Source organism: Chrysochloris asiatica, unplaced genomic scaffold, assembly GCF_000296735.1.
Source record: "Chrysochloris asiatica unplaced genomic scaffold, ChrAsi1.0 scaffold00160, whole genome shotgun sequence".
In the NCBI taxonomy this organism is placed as follows: Eukaryota; Metazoa; Chordata; class Mammalia; order Afrosoricida; family Chrysochloridae; genus Chrysochloris; species Chrysochloris asiatica.
This window is the reverse complement of record NW_006408678.1, coordinates 5,260,427-5,280,083: the sequence shown is the minus strand read 5'-3', so window position 1 is coordinate 5,280,083 and position 19,657 is coordinate 5,260,427. Positions and strand designations below refer to the sequence as shown.

At 41.3% G+C, this 19,657-nt stretch overlaps 1 protein-coding gene across 1 annotated transcript in view; it reads left to right on the top strand.

Moving 5' to 3' along the window:
• The first annotated feature begins 15,945 nt into the window (after positions 1–15,945).
• The window catches only part of DRAM1 (DNA-damage regulated autophagy modulator 1), a 79,104-nt gene continuing 75,392 nt past the window's right edge, over positions 15,946–19,657 (top strand). Inside the window, exon 1 of the mRNA XM_006871123.1 lies at positions 15,946–16,076. Coding sequence (XP_006871185.1) covers positions 15,946–16,076 — 131 coding nt within the window. The remainder of the gene's footprint in view (positions 16,077–19,657) is intronic.

The window sequence follows — 19,657 nt, the reverse complement described above, 5'->3', positions numbered from 1 at the left end:
CTGGAAGTTCTCTGTCAATGTATGATTGTAGCCGTTTCTGTATTACCTTTAGCAAAACTTTACTCGCTTGAGATATCAAAGAGATTGTCCAATGATTCCCACATTCCGTTGGGTCACCTCTCTTTGGTTCTTGCCGCCACTCGAAGTTTTCGTTCCAACTCATAGCACCCCTGTATAGGGTTTCTAAGGTTGGAAATCTTTATGGGAACAGAAAGCCTTATCTTTTTCCCACATAGTGGCTGGTAGATTCGACCTGCTGACCTTCTGATTAGCAGCCCAATGCATAACCCTCTAAGCAGCACCTTTAGACCAGAAGAGAGCTTCCCTCTGGATAGAAGATTAACCTTTAAGAAAACCTTCCCTTACCTAAGGCTAGGGAAAGCTTTCCTTGAGGCAATAAACCTCTCCTAGCCTTAAAGGTGTCATAGAGTGGTTTCTAACTCATAGTGAAGACATGTGCAACAGAATGAAACCCTGCCCAGTCCTGCTCCAGCTTCACAATCTTCCTGTGTTTAAGCCCACCGATGCAGCCATTGTGTCAAGTCATCTCATTGAGGATCTTATTTCTCACTGACCCTCTACTTGAACAAGCAGTGTTCTTTTTCCAGAGACTGATCTCTCATGATAAAATATCCCCAAAGTACACGAGTTGATGTCTTACCATCCTCACTTCTAGTAAGCATTCTGGCTCTACGTCTTCCAATACAGATTTATTCATTTTTCTGGCAGTCCATATTTAATGTTCCTTGCCAACACCATAATTCAAATGCATCAATTCTTCTCCGATCTTCCTTATTCATTGTCTAGCTCTCATTTCTTAAAAGTTGTTGCTGTTGTTAAGTACCATTGAGTTGGTTCCAAAACCCCTTTATGGGGTTTTCAAGGAGGGGCTAGTGGGCTTGAATTGCTGATTTTGCAGTTAGCAGCCCAGAGTTTAGCCTACAGCGCCATACTAGGCCTTAAAGGTAAGAATCTTTAATGGTAAAGAAACTGATTACAGAGAACAAATTTATTTGGGGAGCTATTTTTACAATGTTATAGTAATTGTCAAGAAGCCCTGGTAGCATAATGGATTACAAGTTGGATGCTAACTGCAAAGTCAGTAGTTCAAATCTACCAGTGGCTCCATGGGAAAAAGAAGAGGCTCTCTGCTCCTAGAAAGATTTCCAGCCTTGGAAACCCTATACAGGCTCACTATGAATTGGAACCAACTTGGAAGCACACAACCACGACCAACCACTATAGCAATTATGGAGTCTCTGGGCATTGCAAATGGTTAACCTCCAATGACAAGACTGGAGGTGTAAATTCTCCCAGAAATGCCTTGGAAAAAAAGGCCTTCAGAAAAGCCAGCCATTTAAACCTCTATGGAGTACAATTCTACTCTGACACACACAGGGTGGCCATGAGCTAGAATTGACCCAACAGCAATTGGATTGCCAGTTATAACTTCATAAAATTAAAACTAGTAAATTTGAGTGTCCTTTCACCCTCCCTGCCACCTCCAATGTTAAGATTAAGAATACAACATCAAGAAGCTACACATTTTTGCATAGCTGAGATACATTTAAATTCTTTATCATAAAAATTTAAAGCTCAATAAAACATTAGGGAAGATTATGGCAATGATGTTGGAGTTGAACAGAAACATAACAAACTGGACTTGGCAGGAATCAGAATGCCCATTATTTGAGATTTTGGTTTGCTCACAAGTACTGTGAGTCAATTTTCAAAAGACTTTTATTTTAATCCTTAACCAAAATAACACTGGGGTAAATACTCTGGATGAGAGCATGATATATGGTGTCTTAGTTACCCCACGATGCTGTAACATAAAGATCACCCATCAGAAAACTTTTTTCTCAGAGTTCTGGAAGCTAAAAGTCGAAATCAAGTTCTTGAACCTGTGGATTACTTCCTTGTGGATATCCCCAGGTGTTGCTGGGTTCCTTGGAGACCCTTACATGCATCTGCCTTGCCCCTTGTCTGTGATTAATTGGCTCTTTTTGTAACTCAGAAGTGATTAGGTTTAGGACATAACCTACATACCCTGGTATGACCTCACTAACATAATAATGTAACAAAGGAAACCCTATTTCCAAACAGGTTTTACAATCACAGGTAGAGTGGTTAGGATTCCATTACTATTTTGCTATTGTTAGGCGCCATGTTGTTGCTATGTATGTGACCTCTTTGTACATTAGAATGAAACACTGCCTTGTTTTGCACTACACTCACAGTCGTTGCAGGTTGGGCCCATTGTTGTAGCCACTGTGTCTATCTTTCTCATTTAAGGCCTTCCTCTTTTTCACTCACCCTCTACCAAGCATATTGTACAAAGATCGGTCCCTCTTGATGACATGTCCAAAATACTTGAGTTGAAGTCATGCCATCCTCACTTATAAGGGGCATTCTGTATATACTTCTTCCAAGAACAAGTTTTTTTGTGTTCTGGCAGTCCCTGATAATATCAATATTCTTCATTAACACCATAATTCAAAGGCATCCATTCTTCACTGGTCTTCCGTATTCATTGTTCAGCTTTGACATGCATATGAGTCTACTGGAAATTCCATGGCTTGGGTCAGGTACACTTTAATCTTCAAAATGACATCTTTGTTTTTTAACACAATTTAATCCAGAGCACTGGGGTTGTGATTGAGACTCTGCCACATATGAGTTTGGACACTTTACGCTTCTGATTTTATCAGTTTCCTAGCTCAAGTCCTGGTGTGGCACTGTAGGATAAGCACTCAACCACAAGGTCAGTTTTAACCTGAAGGTTGGTGGTTCAAACTCACCAGCTGCTCCTCAGAAACCCTATAAAGGGTCACCATGAGTCAGAACTGATTTGACAGCATTTAGCACACAACAGTATAAGTCCTGAAATACTCAGGCAGTTTGTTATTCATAATTGTGTCCATTGTTAAGTACCATGGAGATGGTTCTGACTCATAGCTGCCTGTATAGGGTTTCCAAGGAGCAGCTGGTTGGTTTGAACTGCTGACCTTGAGGCTCAAACAGACCTTGCAGTCCAGTGCTTATCCTACAACACTTCAGCAAACTTTTATTTATGAGTCACAAGTCAAGTTCTTAAAGGAATCGTGACTTGAGGTTGAACACAATCACATTGCTGTTATTCAATCTTCTAGTCCTTTAACCAAAACCCAAAAGCACTGCCATGGAATCAATTAGGACTTATAGTGACCCATATAGGATTTCTGAGACTGTAAATCTTTACAGGCGCAGACAGTTCCATTTATTTCCCACAAAGCAGCTGGTGGGTTCGAATTACCAACATCGCGGTCATTAGTCCAACACCTAACCCACAGTACTACTAAGTCTCCTTTGTTGTTGGCACTGTGGGTTAATGCATTGGACTGCAAGATTGGTTTGAACTGCAAAGTCAGAGATTCCAGCTCACCAGTCGCTCCTTAGAAATCCTATACAGGGTCTCTATGAGTCAGAACCAATTCATTGGCACTTTACAACAAATAGGGCTTCCAAGGAGTGACCGATGGGTTTGAACCACAGTCTTGCAGTTCAAATAGACCTTGAGGTCTACAGCACCACACCAGGAGTTCTTTAGGGGTTAGACATTGAAGTTGACCATGGTAGAAAGAACCTCTGAAGAGTATTCCAGTTTAGCTGCACACGTGCAGAAATGACACAGCTGAGATTGGTAAACTTGAAAAACTTGAGAAGTTTATGCACATTTTTGTTCCTATTCCTTCTCTCCTCCATGAGCCTGCTTCATCACTCACTTTTCTCTGCTCATGATTCTTCAAATTCTTTCTCAGAGCATCTATGTCTTCATGCCATTCTTATATTCTCTGTCTAACATCTATATTGGGATGAAAGTCTGAATCTACTGCTTTCACACGTAGGTCCAATAGCTGATTTACTGAAATTATTCTCATATAGATTGTCAGTGACTACTTCTCTGCCCAAAGCAATCTTTTCTTTTCTCATTGTATTTGATTTTTCTGTGGTACTTGCTCCCTCGGTGATCTCATTAGCTCTAATGGTGTACTGTGTCCTTGGGTGGCTCAAGTAGTTAAGCTCTTCACTATTAGCTGAAAAGGTTGGCAGTTCAACCCTACCCAGTGGAGCCTCAGAAGATGAGGTTGGCAATCCACTTCTGAAAGGTTACAGCCTTGAAAACCCTATGGAGCAGTTCTCTGCACACATGGGGTCACCATACATCAGAATTTACTTCACAGCAACCACCACCAACAATGGTTGTCCACTGATGCTTCCCAGGTCGATTTCTAACTGGCGCCATGTAATATAAGCACTGGTGGGTTAATGCGCCAGACTGCAAAGATGTTTAAACTGCAAGATTGGCAGTTCAAGCTCACCAGCTGCTCCTTGGAAACCCTATACAGGGTCGCTATGGGTCGGAACCGACTCGATGGCACTTCACAACAACAACTAACCCTAAGGTTGGCACTCCAAACTCACCTGTTGCTCCTGTACAGGGTTGCTATGAGTCAGAACTAACTTGACAGCATTTGGCAACAAGCTTCACTTAAGTATCCTACAGACATCCCAAGCTGTTGATTGGATGTGTAAAACCAATCCCGTGCTCCTCCATAATTCTATTTGATGGCTTAATTAATGATTAATGCACCCACACCCTGGAAATCAATTCCATCTGATCTTCGGTCAATTCCATCCTTTCATTTCAAGCATTCTATTTGCCATCAAATGTTTTTTCTCTATCCACAATCCACTGTTTTGGGTTAGATCTTTCACATTTCTGTAAATGACCCATTTGTCATTAACCTCGCTTCAGTATCCAGTCCATCCACCCACGGGGTGCTGGAATTATCACCACACACACACATATTTACTAATTTGAATGGGCTGAGTTCAACCACATTCTGTAGACTTCCCTTGACCTGGAGATGAGAGAAGAGAAGAGGAAGGGCTGGTTGGTCTGAAGTGTGGTGAGACCTGGGGACTCCTGAGCCCATGGACAAGGACAGGGTCACAGACTGCTAGGCTGACAGTGAAGCACCCAGTTTATATGAAGTAAGGGGAGATGCACAAGAACGCCTAAACTTGCAAATAGTACCCATTTGACCTAGCCTCACTGGCTTGATCATCAAAACTCAACTAGAGGAAGATAAAAAACAAACAAAAAAGCAATTTTTGATAAAGGAAATGAGGGTAAATTGCTACAATTTGATGAACTTGACCTATACTCATGGATGTAGTAGTTCAAAATACTATAAAGGAGTCTTCACATCAAGTATTAATGCTATCCCCTCTGTATACAGGGTAGATAGGGATGGGCAACTTAGACATTGGCTACCTAAAATGAGGGGGTAATAAAGGCATGAAGTGACTGGCTATCAAGGTTTCAAAGGGAGTTTAGTTTAAGAGTGTCGGGGGGAAAGATAGAGTCCCCACAGAATAGTTTTCATCTTGTCCAGATGGGTCTGGTTACAAGAGATGGGGATAAGATTCTTATGATTCGATTGTGAGTAATTATTATCATGACTAATTGTGACTGTCACAATTGTAAAAGTAGAAGTTTTGTAACAAAAATGGAGGAGTAGTTAATCTTACAGTCCAGAAATAGAGGACCCTAGGACCATCAAGGGAGAAGAGTACAAGCGTAAAGTGGGACCCTATCCAGAGAAGCAGCGACACCAGAGATGGAGGCAGAGATGGGGACATGGAGAGAGAGAGCAGCTGAGAACTCTAGATTCATGGAAAGAGAGGGACTGAGAGCTGGCAGCCAGGAGGCAGGTTTGCAGAATGTGCTCTTTGGTGATATAAATTATTATATATGCCTGAGTGTTTAAAAAAAAGAGCTAAAATGAATAGAGAGAAATACTGTTAACTGATTGTACATGGAGGGGATTATAATAATTGTAATAAACAACCTATATGGTTCATTGAATGTAAAACTGATGGTCTGCCTTGTAAACTTTCACTCAATTCACAATAAAATCTTAAAAAAAAATTAATGTCTCCTTGTTGCTCCCAGAGTAAAATCCACTCTCCTTAACATACCATACAAAGACTTTCACAATGTCATCCCACTAATCTCTCCTCCTGCCTTATCTTCATGTGATCCAATCACACTGGACATTTATCCTCTGAACAAGCCAAATTCATTTGAACACTCTGACCTTCCTACTTCCAGGCACCGAGTGTTCTCTTTTTATATCTTCAATCACAACGCATAATGTCTGACAAATTGTGTATTCTCAATATTTGTGAAATGGGTGAACCAAGAATCCTGAGTGGTTATTTGATAAAACATTAGTTAATAAATTAATTAAAAGAATCATGAAAGAAATTAATTTTTTGGGAAGTGTAGGTGGGGTGCAAACAAATTGCCCTTTGACCTGATGTTTCTGTCATTTCCTCCATTTTCAAATCTTGTCCAACTCATGCCAGCCTGTCAAAAGATTAACAGACTGACAAAGACCCCTTATTTCCTTTCTGAAATACCTTTACTATGTTGAGAAAAAATTCAGTGAGTTAATTATAAATGTAAGTTCATACTTGAGTTTTTCCATAGATAAAGACAACTACAACATGAAGGCTCCTCATAAGAAAATCCTTTATAGGTATAAATAGAGATTTAAGATTATGCAGGAGCCCTGGTGGGGTGCTATAGGATAAACACCAGACTGCTAACCAGAAGCGAGTGGTTCATACTTCCACCCCTCGGAAGCACTATACAGGGTCGCTATGAGTTGAGACCAACTTGACAGCACTTAGCAACAACAACTACAAGATTAAGCAAACTGATAGACCATGGTTCATTCCCACAAAGGGCTTTGGAACTGTCTCTCTTATTGTAAATAATATTTCTGCTTGTTTCTGATTTCTGCATTCAGCATCATGGGTTGCATAGTGACTTTTATGGGAGGCTAATACGCTGCTGATATGTACAAATATGTGAAGACCAGATTTCCTATACTTGTCAGTTAATTTAGAAAGTATTCTTAAGAGGGAAGGAGAAAAAAACAAAAACAAAAAAAACTTATCTCACAAAACATAAGAAATTCTCACTTTCACTTGTCATATGGAAATCCCCAAATTCCTTGAACTCATTCTCTCTCTTTTTTTTAATCTCTGATAGCATAAAGACATCTGCCAGAAAAGAATTTAAAACTAAAGAAGTCTCTGGAGCCACTGCCTAGACCTGTAATAACTTGTAACTATCACTGACACAGAATATCTTCTCAGCAGTTAGAGAGCATTCCCACAAAGGTCATTGGAGCTGTCTTCCTTGATGTAAACATTTCTAAACCTTTGTTGCTTGTTTCTGATTTCTGCATTCAGCATTATGGGATTAATAGTGACTCTTTGGAGAGACCGATTTATACTCCTGATATGTACAAATGTGTGAAGACCAGATTTTGTGAGTAGTAGTACTGGTAGCGTAGTGGTTACGAATCGGGCTGCGAACCTTAAGGTCAGCGGTTCGAAACTACCAGCTGCTCCGCGGGAGAAAGATGAGGCTTTCTACTCCTGTAAGGATTTACACCCTCGGAAACCCTGTACAGGGTCGCTATGGGTCGGAACCGACTTGAAGGCACTTAACAACAACAACAACAGTACTAAACTACTGATGTGGTTTAAAGTACTGGACTGAACCACAAGGTCGGCAGTTCAAACTCACCAGCCACTCCTCAGAAAACCTATACAGGCTTGCTACCAGTCAAAACTGACTTGATGGTTAACAACAACAAAACAACAAGTATTAAACTTGTTCTCTCCCAATCCTGATAATCATCACATGTTTCTTTTAGCAAAAAAACCTTTTATTTGCTTTTCTACAACAATGGTCTCGTACAACATTTGTCCTTTTGTGATCAGGCAGTGTTTTGTTCTGCTGTGCATAAGGTCGCTATGGGTTGGTACTGACTCGATGGCATCTAACAACAACAACAATTTCACTCAGGTTCACCCACGTTATGAGGTATTTTGCAGATTCATTATTGTTCTTCAGTGTTACATAGTATTCCACTGTGTATATGTACTGAAGTTTGTTTAACCATTCTTCTGTTGATGGACATTTAGGTTGTCTCCATCTTTTTGCTATTGTGAATAGTGCTTCAAAGAACACCAGTGTGCATATATCTATTTGTGTCACTGCTCTCATTTCTTGAGGAAATATACCAAACAGATTGGTAAGTCATATGCATTTCTATTTTGAATTTTTTGAGAGAGCACCGTACTATTTTCCACAGGGATTATACTATTTTACAGTTCTACCAGCAGTGTAGGAAGGTCCCTTCCTCTCACACCCTCTCCAGCATTTTTTGTTTTAATTTTTTTTCAACTCTGCCATCAATGCTGTGGTTAAGATTACATCTCACAACTATTTTGATTGCATCTCTTTTAACGGCTAATGATTGAAAACTTTTTTTTTTTTTTTTTTTTTAATGTTTGTTGGCTGCCTGAATGTTTTTTTATTGAAATTTTTTTTTTTTTTCATGACTTCTGCCCATTTTTTGTCATCTTATTGTTGAGGTGTTGAAGTGTTCTGTAAACTTTAGGCCGTAGCCACTTGTTTGATATGTCATTACCAAAAAATTTTCCCCAATCTGTGGGTTCTCTATTTACTCATTTAGTGAAATTTTTTGATGCACATTAGTGTCTAATTTTTAGGAGGTTCCAGTCATCTGTTTTGTCTTCTGCTATTATATGTTTTCAGTCATATTTGATAGTGTATTTATGCAATGTGTCAGAGCTCCTAAGTTTGTCCCTATTTTTTCATTGATGATATAGTTCTTGGTTTTATGTTTAGGTCTTTAATCCACATTGGTTTTGTTTTCATATGTCATGTGAGATATGGGTCATTCTTCTGCAAATGGGTGTCCAGTTTTGCCAGCATCATTTGTTGAAGAGATGATCTCTTCCCCATTTAATGTGTTTTGGTCTTTTGTCAAAGATCAATTGATCATAGGTAGATTGATTTACTTTTGGATTCTCGATTCTGGTCCACTGATCTACATGCCTTTCAATGTAGTACCAGTGCCAGGCTGTTCTGATTACTATGACTGTATAGTAGGTTTTGAGATTGGGATGTGAAAGGCCTCCTACTTTGTTCTTTTTTTTAGTAATGTTTTGCTTATCTGAGGTCTCTCTTTTCCATATAAAGTAATTGATTAGTTTGTCCATTTCTTTAAAGAACAATTCTGGGATCTGGATTGGGATTGTATTATATTTATAAATTGCTAGTATAGTGTTGACATTTTCACAGTGTTGTTTTCCTATCCATGAACATTGTATATCATTCCATTTTTATAGATCTCTTTTGTTGTTCTGTAGTGTTTTTGTTGTTTTGTCTATATAAACCTTTTCTCTGGTGAGATTTATTCCCAAGCATTTCATCTTTTGGTTGGTGATTGTAAATGATATTATTTTCAGATATTCTTTTCAGAGTTGTTTTTATTAGTACAGAGGAACCCAACTGAGTTTTGTTTATTGATCTTGTACTCTGCAAGTTTGCTGACTCTTTCAATGAGTTCTAATAATTTTCTTGCTGATTCTGGGATTTTCTATGCCTAGGATCATATCATCTGCAAATAGAGAAAGCTTTACTTCTTTTTTGCCAAACTGGATGCCTTATATTTCCTTTTCTTGCCTTATAGCTCTGGCTAAGACCTCAGTGTAATATTGGAAAGGAGTGGTAATAAACGGCATTCTTGTCTGGTTCTTGTTCACAAAGGGAATGCTTTCAGTTTCTCTCCATTAAGAGTGATATTGGCTGTTGGTTTTGTATATATGTATTTAATTATGTTGAGGGATTTCCCTTATATTCCGATTTTGTTGGCTGTTTTTATTAGGAATGGGTGTTGGATTTTGCCAAATACTTTTCTACTTCAATTGATATGATCATATGTTTTTTTCTTTTCTTTTTCTGGTGGATGTTATGTTGATTATTTTTCTAATATCGAACCATCCTTGGATAGTTAGTATGAATCCCACTTGGTCATGATGCTTTATTTTTTGGTATTTTGATAGAATCTATTGGCTAAGATTTTGTTGAGAATATTTGCATGTATGTTCATGAGGGATATTGGTCTATAGTTTTCACTTTTAGTGATGTCTTTGCCTGGTATCAAGGTTATGCTTGCTTCATAAAACAAAATCATTACTTTTCCTTTTCTATATTTTGGGACAGTTTGAGTAGAATTGGTGTCAGTTCGTCTCTGGATGTTTGGTAGAATTCACTAGTAAAGCCATCGGGCCCAGACATTTTTTAGTTGGGAATTTTTAAATGACTTGAAAGATTTCTTCTTTTGCTGTATGTCTGTTCACATTTTCTACTTCATTCTGTTCTAGTTTAGGTAGGTCATATATTTCTAGAAATTCACCTATTTCTTTAAAATTTTCAAATCTGCCATACAATTCTTTATAGTATTGTATTATTATTCTATTTCTGTTGGTTCTGTTGTGATGCCACCCATATCACTTCTGATTCATGGAATTTGGATCTTCTCCTTTTCTTTCATCTGCCAATGCCAATTTTATTAATCCTTTCAATGAACCAACTTCTTGTCTTGCTGATTCTATCATTTTTCTGTTTTCTATTTCATTTATTTTTGCTCTAACCTTTTTTAAAATTTCTTTTGGTGGTTGTGGGCATACTTTGCTATTCTTTTTCTAATTGTTGGAGACATTAGATTAAGGTGATGATTTTTGTTCTTTTTTCTTTTTGGATGTGTGCTTTTATTGGTATAAATTGCCTTCTGAGTTATGCTTTTGCTGTGTCTCAAAGGTTTTGATATTTGATTCAAGAAGATTTATTACAGTTTTTATTCATTCTATTACCCAGTGGAGTTCTGGTGTGGCGCTGTGGGTTAATGCGCTGGACTGCAAAGTCGTTTGAATCGCAAGGTTGGCGGTTCAAGCTCACTAGTTACTCCTTGGAAACCCTATACAGGGTCACTATACAGGGTTGGAATCGACTCTATGGCACTTAACAATATTACCCAGTAGTTTTTAAGCAGGGTGTTATCCAATGTCCATGTATTTGATTTTTTTTCTCCTTGATTTTCCTATTGTTCATTTCTAATTTCATAGCACTGTAATCTGAGAAGATGCTTTTGTAGTATTTTGATGTTTTTAAATTTATTGAGGTTTCCTTTGTAGCCTAACATGTGGTCTATTCTGGAGAATACCCCTGTGCACTGGAAAATAATGTGTATTTTGTTGTTATTGGATTGAGTGCTCTGTATATGTCTATGAGGTCAAGTTGATTGTATTGTTTAGTTCTTCTATGTCTTTGTTGAGTTTTCTAGTTGTTTGAGAGTGGGTGTATTAAAATCTCCTACTATGATTGTGGTGTGCCATGTAAATCTTGATGGAAGCTTAAAGTCTCATCTTTTTTCCCATGGAATGGCTGGTAGTTTCGACTGCTTACCTTGAGGTTAGCAGCCCAACTCATAACCACTATGCTACCAGTGGAGTTGTCTATTTCTTTCTTCAGTTCTGTTAGTTTGACTTAGGTATTATATATTTTGAGACTCTGTCCTAGGGAACATAGGTGTTACTGTTATGTCCTCTTGTTCAGTTGACTCTGTAATCATGATATAATGTTCTTCTTTACACTTTATGCTGTTTATCAGAGATAAATATTGCTACTCATGCTCACTTTTGATTGTCATTAGTTTAATATATTTTTTCCTTTGATTTTTACTCTGTATTTGTCTTTGTGTATAAGGTGTTTCTTGTAGACAAATTGAAAAATCCTGTTTTCTTATACCTTCTACTACTCTCTATCTTTTACAGGTCTATTTATTCCATCTACATCTTTGCCATTTCTGTTGTGCTAAGGAGCTCTGGTACCGTAGTAGTTACAAGTCAGGCTACTAACCTAAAGTCAGTGGTTCCACGGGAGGAAGATGAAGCTTTCTGCTCCCGTAAAGATTTACAATCTCGGAAATCCTATACAAGGTCACTATGAGTCACTATGGGTTATTAAACAACAAATGTTTACTAACAGTCCTGGTATGGCCACTGTAGGAAAGCACTAGACTGCTAACATCAAGGTCAGCAGTTCAAATCCACCAGATTCTCCTTGGAAATTCCATGTGGGGTTGCTATGAGTTGGAATGGATTTTACAGCACTTAGCAACAAATGTTTACTAAATCTTTGTGACTTTCCTCTTTTTTCTTTTGATATGAAGGTGTATTAATTTTCTTTGAGTTCACTCTGTATTTTATAAATTTTCTCCAGTTTAAAATAGTCTGTTTCATCTTGTAATCTACTTGACTTCCTCAACATTTGGTATTTCTGTATGTATACTATTCCCTTCTTTTGCTTTGTAGTTGACTGCATTATATATTGATATCTCTAGTTCCCTACTTTCACTCTTGTAGGTTTGTTTTACTTTATATACTTCTATATCTATATCAGAAGGAGCTCTGGTAGCGTAGTGGTTACGAATCGGGCTGCGAACCTTAAGGTCAGTGGTTCGAAACTACCAGCCGCTCCGCGGGAGAAAGATGAGGCTTTCTACTCCTGTAAAGATTTACACCCTCGGAAACCCTGTACAGGGTCGCTATGGGTCGGAACCGACTCGAAGGCACTTAACAACAACATATCTATATCAGAGTCATGGTGTGGCACTGTAGGATAAGCACTGGACTGCAAGTCAGTTTGAACTGCAAGGTCAGCAGTTCAAACACAGAAACCCTATACAGAGTCATTATGAGTTGGAATTGACTGGATGATACTTAACAGCAACATCTTTCTCCCTTGGAGCGACTGGCCGGCTTGAACCATGGAGCTTGTGTTTTGCAATCCAATGCTTATTGTATGAAGCCACTGTGCTCCAAAGTTACAGGTGCAGACCTATTTGAAATACATACATATGTACAAATTGACTTTAAACAACCAAATATCTAATACCATTATAGCCAGACAACTCTTGTAATTATATTTGGATTAAAAAGTGATTAGCCAATTGGATTGCATAATTAAGGGAATTACATAAGTAGCAGAAGGTTAAAATGATTGGGTGGAAAACTTTTGGTGCCATAATTCCTTTGCCTAAGGGAGGATTTTAAAAATAAGATGAGTCAGTGGTAGAGGAGAAAAGGAGAAGCGGGAGGAGATGAGCTAAGAGGAGGGAAACTAACAGCTTTTAGAACACACAAACCTAAGTAGAGACATTCATTCAGTGGATCAACACAGATGATCACTTTTGTGCTTCTAAAAGTCTTAATTTAAAACTTCTGCTTTGCTCATATGGTAGAATCAAATCTTGTGGGCAATCACCCCACAACCACAATGATCTTCTGAAATACGCATCTGATCATATTTCTTGCTTAAAACTCTTGTCTCTACTGCATAAAATCCATGATTTTATGCCCTCTCAGTGACTTGGTCTCTTTGCCCACCTGTCCCTTCCCTCTGCCTACTGCTTAAGTACTTTCAGACTTCCAGAGAAACCATTTCACAAGGTATGCATTTTCTCCTTAACCTGGAATGTATCTCCAGGTTTGCCTGATCAGCAATGATTTACTTTTGAAAATGTTTTCATCTGCCAGGAAGCCTTCCTTGGCCTGAGATTCATTCCAGTGACAACCCCTGCCCTTTCTAGCTTTGTATATATCTTTTCTTTAAAAAATCACGTTCCTATCTACTTATAGAGCTCTGGTGTGCTGCTGTAGACTGGTAACCCCAAAGTTAGCAGTCCAAACCCACCAGTCACACTTGGAATCCCTACAAAGGGTTACTAATTTGGAACTCATTTGACAGTGTATCATATCCTTTTACTGTCCCATATAACTCTGTTTTATTTTGATGCATCAATCTCCTAGTTCTGATGGTACTATTTAATCCTTCTATTTTCAACCCCTGTACCTGGGTGGTGCAAACTGGTAAGATGCTCAGCTACTAACCCAAAACTTGGAGGTTGGAGGTTCAAGTCTGCCCAAAGGAACCTTGGAAGAATGGCCCGATGATCTACATAAGAAAAATCAATCACTGAAAACGCTACGGACTATAGTTCTGTTAAGGAGCTCTGGTCGTGTGTTGTTGTTGTCAGGTGCCATCGAGTCGGAACCGACTCATAGCGACACCATGCACAGCAGAATGAAACAATGTCTGATCCTGGGCCAACCTTACTACTGCTGCCACACTTGAGTCCATCAATGATGGACCTGGCCAGTCCATTGCCACCTGGCCAATCCATCTCATTAGAGGTCTTCCTCTTTTTCTCTGACCCTCCACCTTACCCAACATGACATCCTTCTTCAACGATTGTTTCCTCCGGACAATATGTCCAAAGTAGGAGAGACGAAGCTTAGCCATCCTGGCCTCCAAAGAGCACTCTGGCTGCACTTCTTCCAAAACAGATCTACTGGTTCTTTTGGCAGTCCATGGCACTTTCAGTATTCTCCTCCAACACCACAACTCAAAGGCATCAATTTTTCTACAATCTTCCTTATTCACTGTCCAGCTTTCGCATCCATATGAAGCTATTGAAAACACAATGGCCTGGGTCAGGCGCACCTTAGTCCTCAAGCTGACATCTCTGTAGTGTAGTGGTTACGAATGGGGCTGCTAACTTCAAGGTCAGCAGTTCGAAACTACCAGCCATTCTATGGGAGAAAGATGAGGCTTTTTGCTCCCATAAAGATTTACAGCCTCGTGCAGGGTCCCTGTGAGTTGGGACCAACTCCATGGCACATAACCAAAGTTCTCTATTGGGGTGCACATCCTTTCACCATGAATCAGGGTTCACTGAATGGTAGCTGGTTATTCTCAATACCGTGTGATTCAAATGGTTAAAAGCCCAGCTACTACCAGAAACAGCCAAGGTTCAAACCAACCCAGAGATATTGAAAGAGAGGCCTGTGATCTGCTTCTGAAAGGTCCCAGTCCTGGAAACTACTCTGCAAGATTTGGGACTTGAAAAAAAACCAACAACAGCCCCCCGAGCTGTTCGTGTGGCTGAGTGTCTGAATAAATGGCATTTAATTACCAGTGATCCAATGACCTCACAACACTTGCAGGACTCAGAATCCATAAAGTATATCAATCTCAATGCTTGAAAGTGCCCCCAGAACACAGAGCCCCTTTGCAGGGTTTGAAATCTATCAAGTCACCTTTACTCATTTTAGGTCTTGACTCCAAGCCTAATTTAGCTCCACTGGAGAAAGGGAAGTCTAATTTCTAGGAAATGAATACTGAAAGCTCACTTTGATGAAAAAACGGAACCGGCAGTTCCACTCTGACTCCCATGTTGACCTGCTTTCGTAACAGTGTACAGGTGGTGACCATATCAGTGTGTTGGTGGCCAGTAGGGCGTCATGGAACACTTCTGCCAGGGACTTCTGCTGGGACCTCCACAACAGCACCAATACCTACAGCGGCCAGACAGCAGAATGGGGTGAATGTCACCACGTGGTGGTCACCTTATCCCCTTCGACGCTTGGTAGCGGGACCTCGGAGGGGAAGCCCTCGAGGTTCGAAGGAGGGGCCTGGAGGAGTTCATCCATTTCTCTGCGAGTTGAGCAAGAGCACAGGCTCGGGTGAGGCGCCCGGGCAGGCATTCTTGCTGCGTCCCCGCCTCCCCGTCTGCTCTCCCGCGCTACCCTTGCAGTCTCCGAACCAAAAGCGAAAGGAGCTCGACCGCCGCGTCCCACCAGCCCCCGCGTCGGCTCCACGGGTGGCTCGCTGCTCGCCTCTCAGGCGGTCGGGCCGCCGCTTTGTGACTTCACCCATTTCGCAACAAGCCCGGGTGGCCCGCGCCCCACCCACCCTAGGCCCGCCGCCTCGCCTCCCGCTCCTCGCTTGGCTTCTTGCGCTTCCCCTCCCTCCGGGGCCGGGTTTGTCCTGGCCGTCGCAAAGCCTCGGTCCGGCCGCCCGTCGCTGTCCGCTCCTGGCAGCCCTGCGCCCCCGCGCCCCGGCGGGACTGAGCGTAGCGTCTTCCCGGCAGCGGCGTCGCAGCGATGCTGTGCTTCTTGAGGGGCATGGCCTTCGTCCCCTTCCTCCTGGTGACCTGGTCGTCCGCCGCCTTCATCATCTCCTACGTGGTCGCAGTGCTATCGGGGCACGTTAACCCCTTCCTCCCCTACATCAGGTGAGGGGCGGGGTGGGCGGCAGGGGACCAGGGATCAGACATCGCTGAGGATGAGGAGGCAAGGGGTTCAGACGCTGCTGGAGTCGTTCTGGGGAAAGACCTAGGGTCTGGCGAGGAGTTGAGGATGTTTCCGGAAGGCACAGGGTGTATTTGGGACCTGGGGTACCGGGCTGAGAGAGCACTGAGCCCCACTTTAACATTCACTACTCTGAACACTGAATAGGGTGCCATCAGGAGGGGACTCTGGGTAGATAGTATAACTTTCAACCTGGTATGGAGCAGAATCTTGGGAAAACACTTCTTTGGTAATATTGAAATCATCCAATGTCGTGATCCAACTCACAAAACCCAATCCATTGCCATAGAGTCTATTCCTACTCATAGCAACCCTTTAGGACAGAATCGAACTCCATACGTTTCTGAGGCTGTAAATCTTTATAAGGGAGCGCGTTGGCTGTGGACGATAAGCACTGGACTGCAAACCACAAGGTCAGCGGTTCGAGCCCACCAGCTACCAACCGCTCTGTGAGAGGAAGATGAAGTTTTTCTACTCCCGCAAACATGTACAGCTTCGGAAACCCTATGTTGTTCTTGTTAAGTGCCCTCGAGTTGGTTGTGACTCACAGCGACACTGTATGGAGTTTCCGAGTTTCGAAGTCCAGTGTATAGACCACACTCGGAGTCCTATTAGTTGCTATTAGTCGGAACCAATTCGATGACACTTAGCAACAACGCAACAACAAATCTTTACGGGAGTCGAACCTACTCTATTTTAGTTTATCAGTCCAGTGCTTGGAGTCCTTGTGTTGCGCTGTGGGTTAATGCGCTGGACTGCAAAGTCGATTTGAACCACAAGGTGGCAGTTCAAGCTCACCAGCCGCTCCTCGTGAACCCTACACTGGGTCGCTATGCGTCGGAACCGACTGGACGGCACTTAATAAACAAAATGCTTAACCCACTCTACCTGTTTTCTAGGAGCGACTGATGGGTTTGAACTGCAGACCTTACAATTAGCTTACCCTACAGCGCCACACCAGGTCATGATTGTTGTTGCTAAGTGCTGAGAAGTTGCAGGAGCAGAAGGCGTCATCTTTTGCCAGTGGAGTGGCCGTTACTTATCCTATGGAGCCACCTCGCTTCCCCAGGTCATGATGTTATTTGAGTCAGAGATATTGTGCTAAATAGTTTATATTATTTCAAGTCTGCCTCCAAACATGTCCATAAAGTAGAACGTTAGCCCCATTTTTCATCCAAGGAAACTGAGATTTAAACAAATGACAAAGTGCCATCAATGTGATGCTGATGTCATAGCTAATAAGTGAAGGCAAGAACTCATAGCTAGTTCTGTCCCACGCCTGTGGCAACACTATGCTCTGTCTATGCCCTTGGGAGTGTGATTTAGGCTTTCCCTGCATGGAGCTCCGACGTCCCCACTCGAAGTCAGAGCTCTCAAATTGTGGTGCCATTTAACCATGATCACTTTTTGTATGTTTTGGTCCCCACTTTTCCTGAGGGTCACTTTTTCAGTGCCAGGGTCAGTGTCCTGACCCTCTTTCTTTCTTTAACTTTTTTAATGTGAATTGAGTGAAGGTTTACAGAGCAGATCTTCAGTTTTACATTGAGCAAAGCATACACTTCCTCTCATCTCAACGACTGCAGTCCCCTCCATGTATGAATTCTTGCCTTCAACACTTGTCCCACTTCCTTCTTGTGTTTCCTGTTTCCATTCTTTCTTCTTTCCCAACCCTTCTGAATGTTGTCTATGGGTCAATGCTGTCCTTATGATCTTGAATGATTGACCATTCTAGGTGTGTGTACCTTACTAAATTTGCTGCCCCCCCCCCCACCTGACCCTCTTTCTATAGCACCTAGTTCTGTAACTTACACATCATGGACATTCCTTAAAATTATAAGGACTCATTCTCATTTAAGTTGAATTGATTCTTACTCATGATCACTCCTTGTGTATCAGAGTAGAAGTGTGCTCTACAGGACTTTTGATGGCTGATTTTTGGAAGCAAATCGTCAGACTTTTCTTCTGAGGTGCCTCTTGAACCTCTAATCTTTTGGTTAGCATCTGAGTGTGATAACTGTTTGTACCACCCAGGGACTCCCAGACCTTATCTAAGTGACCAGAAACCCCTGGATCTACATAAAGATAACACCTAAGAATGTTTACCACTTTGTGGCAGAGATTATTAGGTTTCTCCCTCCCTGTAGCCTTTTCACAGTGAGCAATGTTTCTGCTTTGCATATGTGTATGTGTCAAGGGGAGGGGTGAGGAGGGAAAAAGGGGCAAGGCAAGAGAGGAGTAGTTTTATGATGCAAAGATGAGATCAGTATGGAGAATAGTGCGCAGAAATATATCTGAGGAAATTATTGTGGTTTTGCCCACGCAAAAAGAGATGTTTCTATACTTGGAGGAGACTTTCTGATTAGGTCTTTTGCCCCCGCAGAAATGTGGGCTTAGTTTCTCATCAGAGCATTTGGTTTGTAGAAAACTGTTTTACAGTGATAATTCGAACTCCATTTTGAACTCTGAATACATTCAGCCTCCTCAACTGAGTTCATTATGACTCCAAACCTGCAAGATGAAAAACCTTACCCTCAGGCAAAGTATATTATCAATCCCTAGCGTCCCCAAGGAGCTCTGGTAGCATAGTGGTTACGAATCAGGCAGCAGTTTGAAACTACCAGCTGTTCCGTGGGAGAATCAGATGAGGTTTTTTACTCCTGTAAATATTTACAGCCTCGGAAACCCTGTACAGGGCCGCTATGAGTCGGAACCAACTCCATGGCACATAACAACAACAACAACAAGTGTGCCCAAGGATGGGTAATCTTGCCTGGACATGCCTTTACTGTAAATTGGGATGCTAGGGTTGGATGGTTATGAGTCATGTCCTAACCATCCAGTAGCCAGGTGATCCAAGGACCTCAGAACTGATCCTGAAAAAATTTATTTAAATGCAGTTGTGTACACATCTCTATCATGGTCCTTTTTTTGGCTTCTATAGTCCTTCCTGGAGCCCTGGTGTGGCGCCAGACTGCAAAGGTTGGCGGTTCAAGCTCACCAGTTGTTCCTCAGAAAACCCTGTATAGAGTCGCTATGGGTCAGATCTGACTCAACGGCACTTAACAACAACAATATAGTCCTTCCTGCTTTAGTGATGAATTGAGAAGCTGCCAATCCTGATTTTGTAGCCATTTCTGTGGTCTGTAATTAATTAGCCACACGGTCATGAATCCTTTGGACACAGTTATGGCCTCATGCTAATGATTTGTCTTTATTTCGTCTTTGTCCTGTTCAAAACTTATTAAAGGGGGGAGGTAGAAAATATATCTGAATTTGGGGACTTCCCTAGAATAGTTCCAAGTGCAAAATCTTTCAGAATCAGGGTTGATCCTCTTCTTGTTATTAGGTGCCCTTCAGTTGGTTCTGACTTAGTTATCCTACGTACAAGAAGAAGAAATTGCCCGGTCCTCTACTGTTCTTGGAGTCCTGGTGTGGCACTGTGGATTAATGCACCAGACTGCAAAGCCATTTGAACTGCAAGGTTGGCAGTTCAAGCTCACCAGTC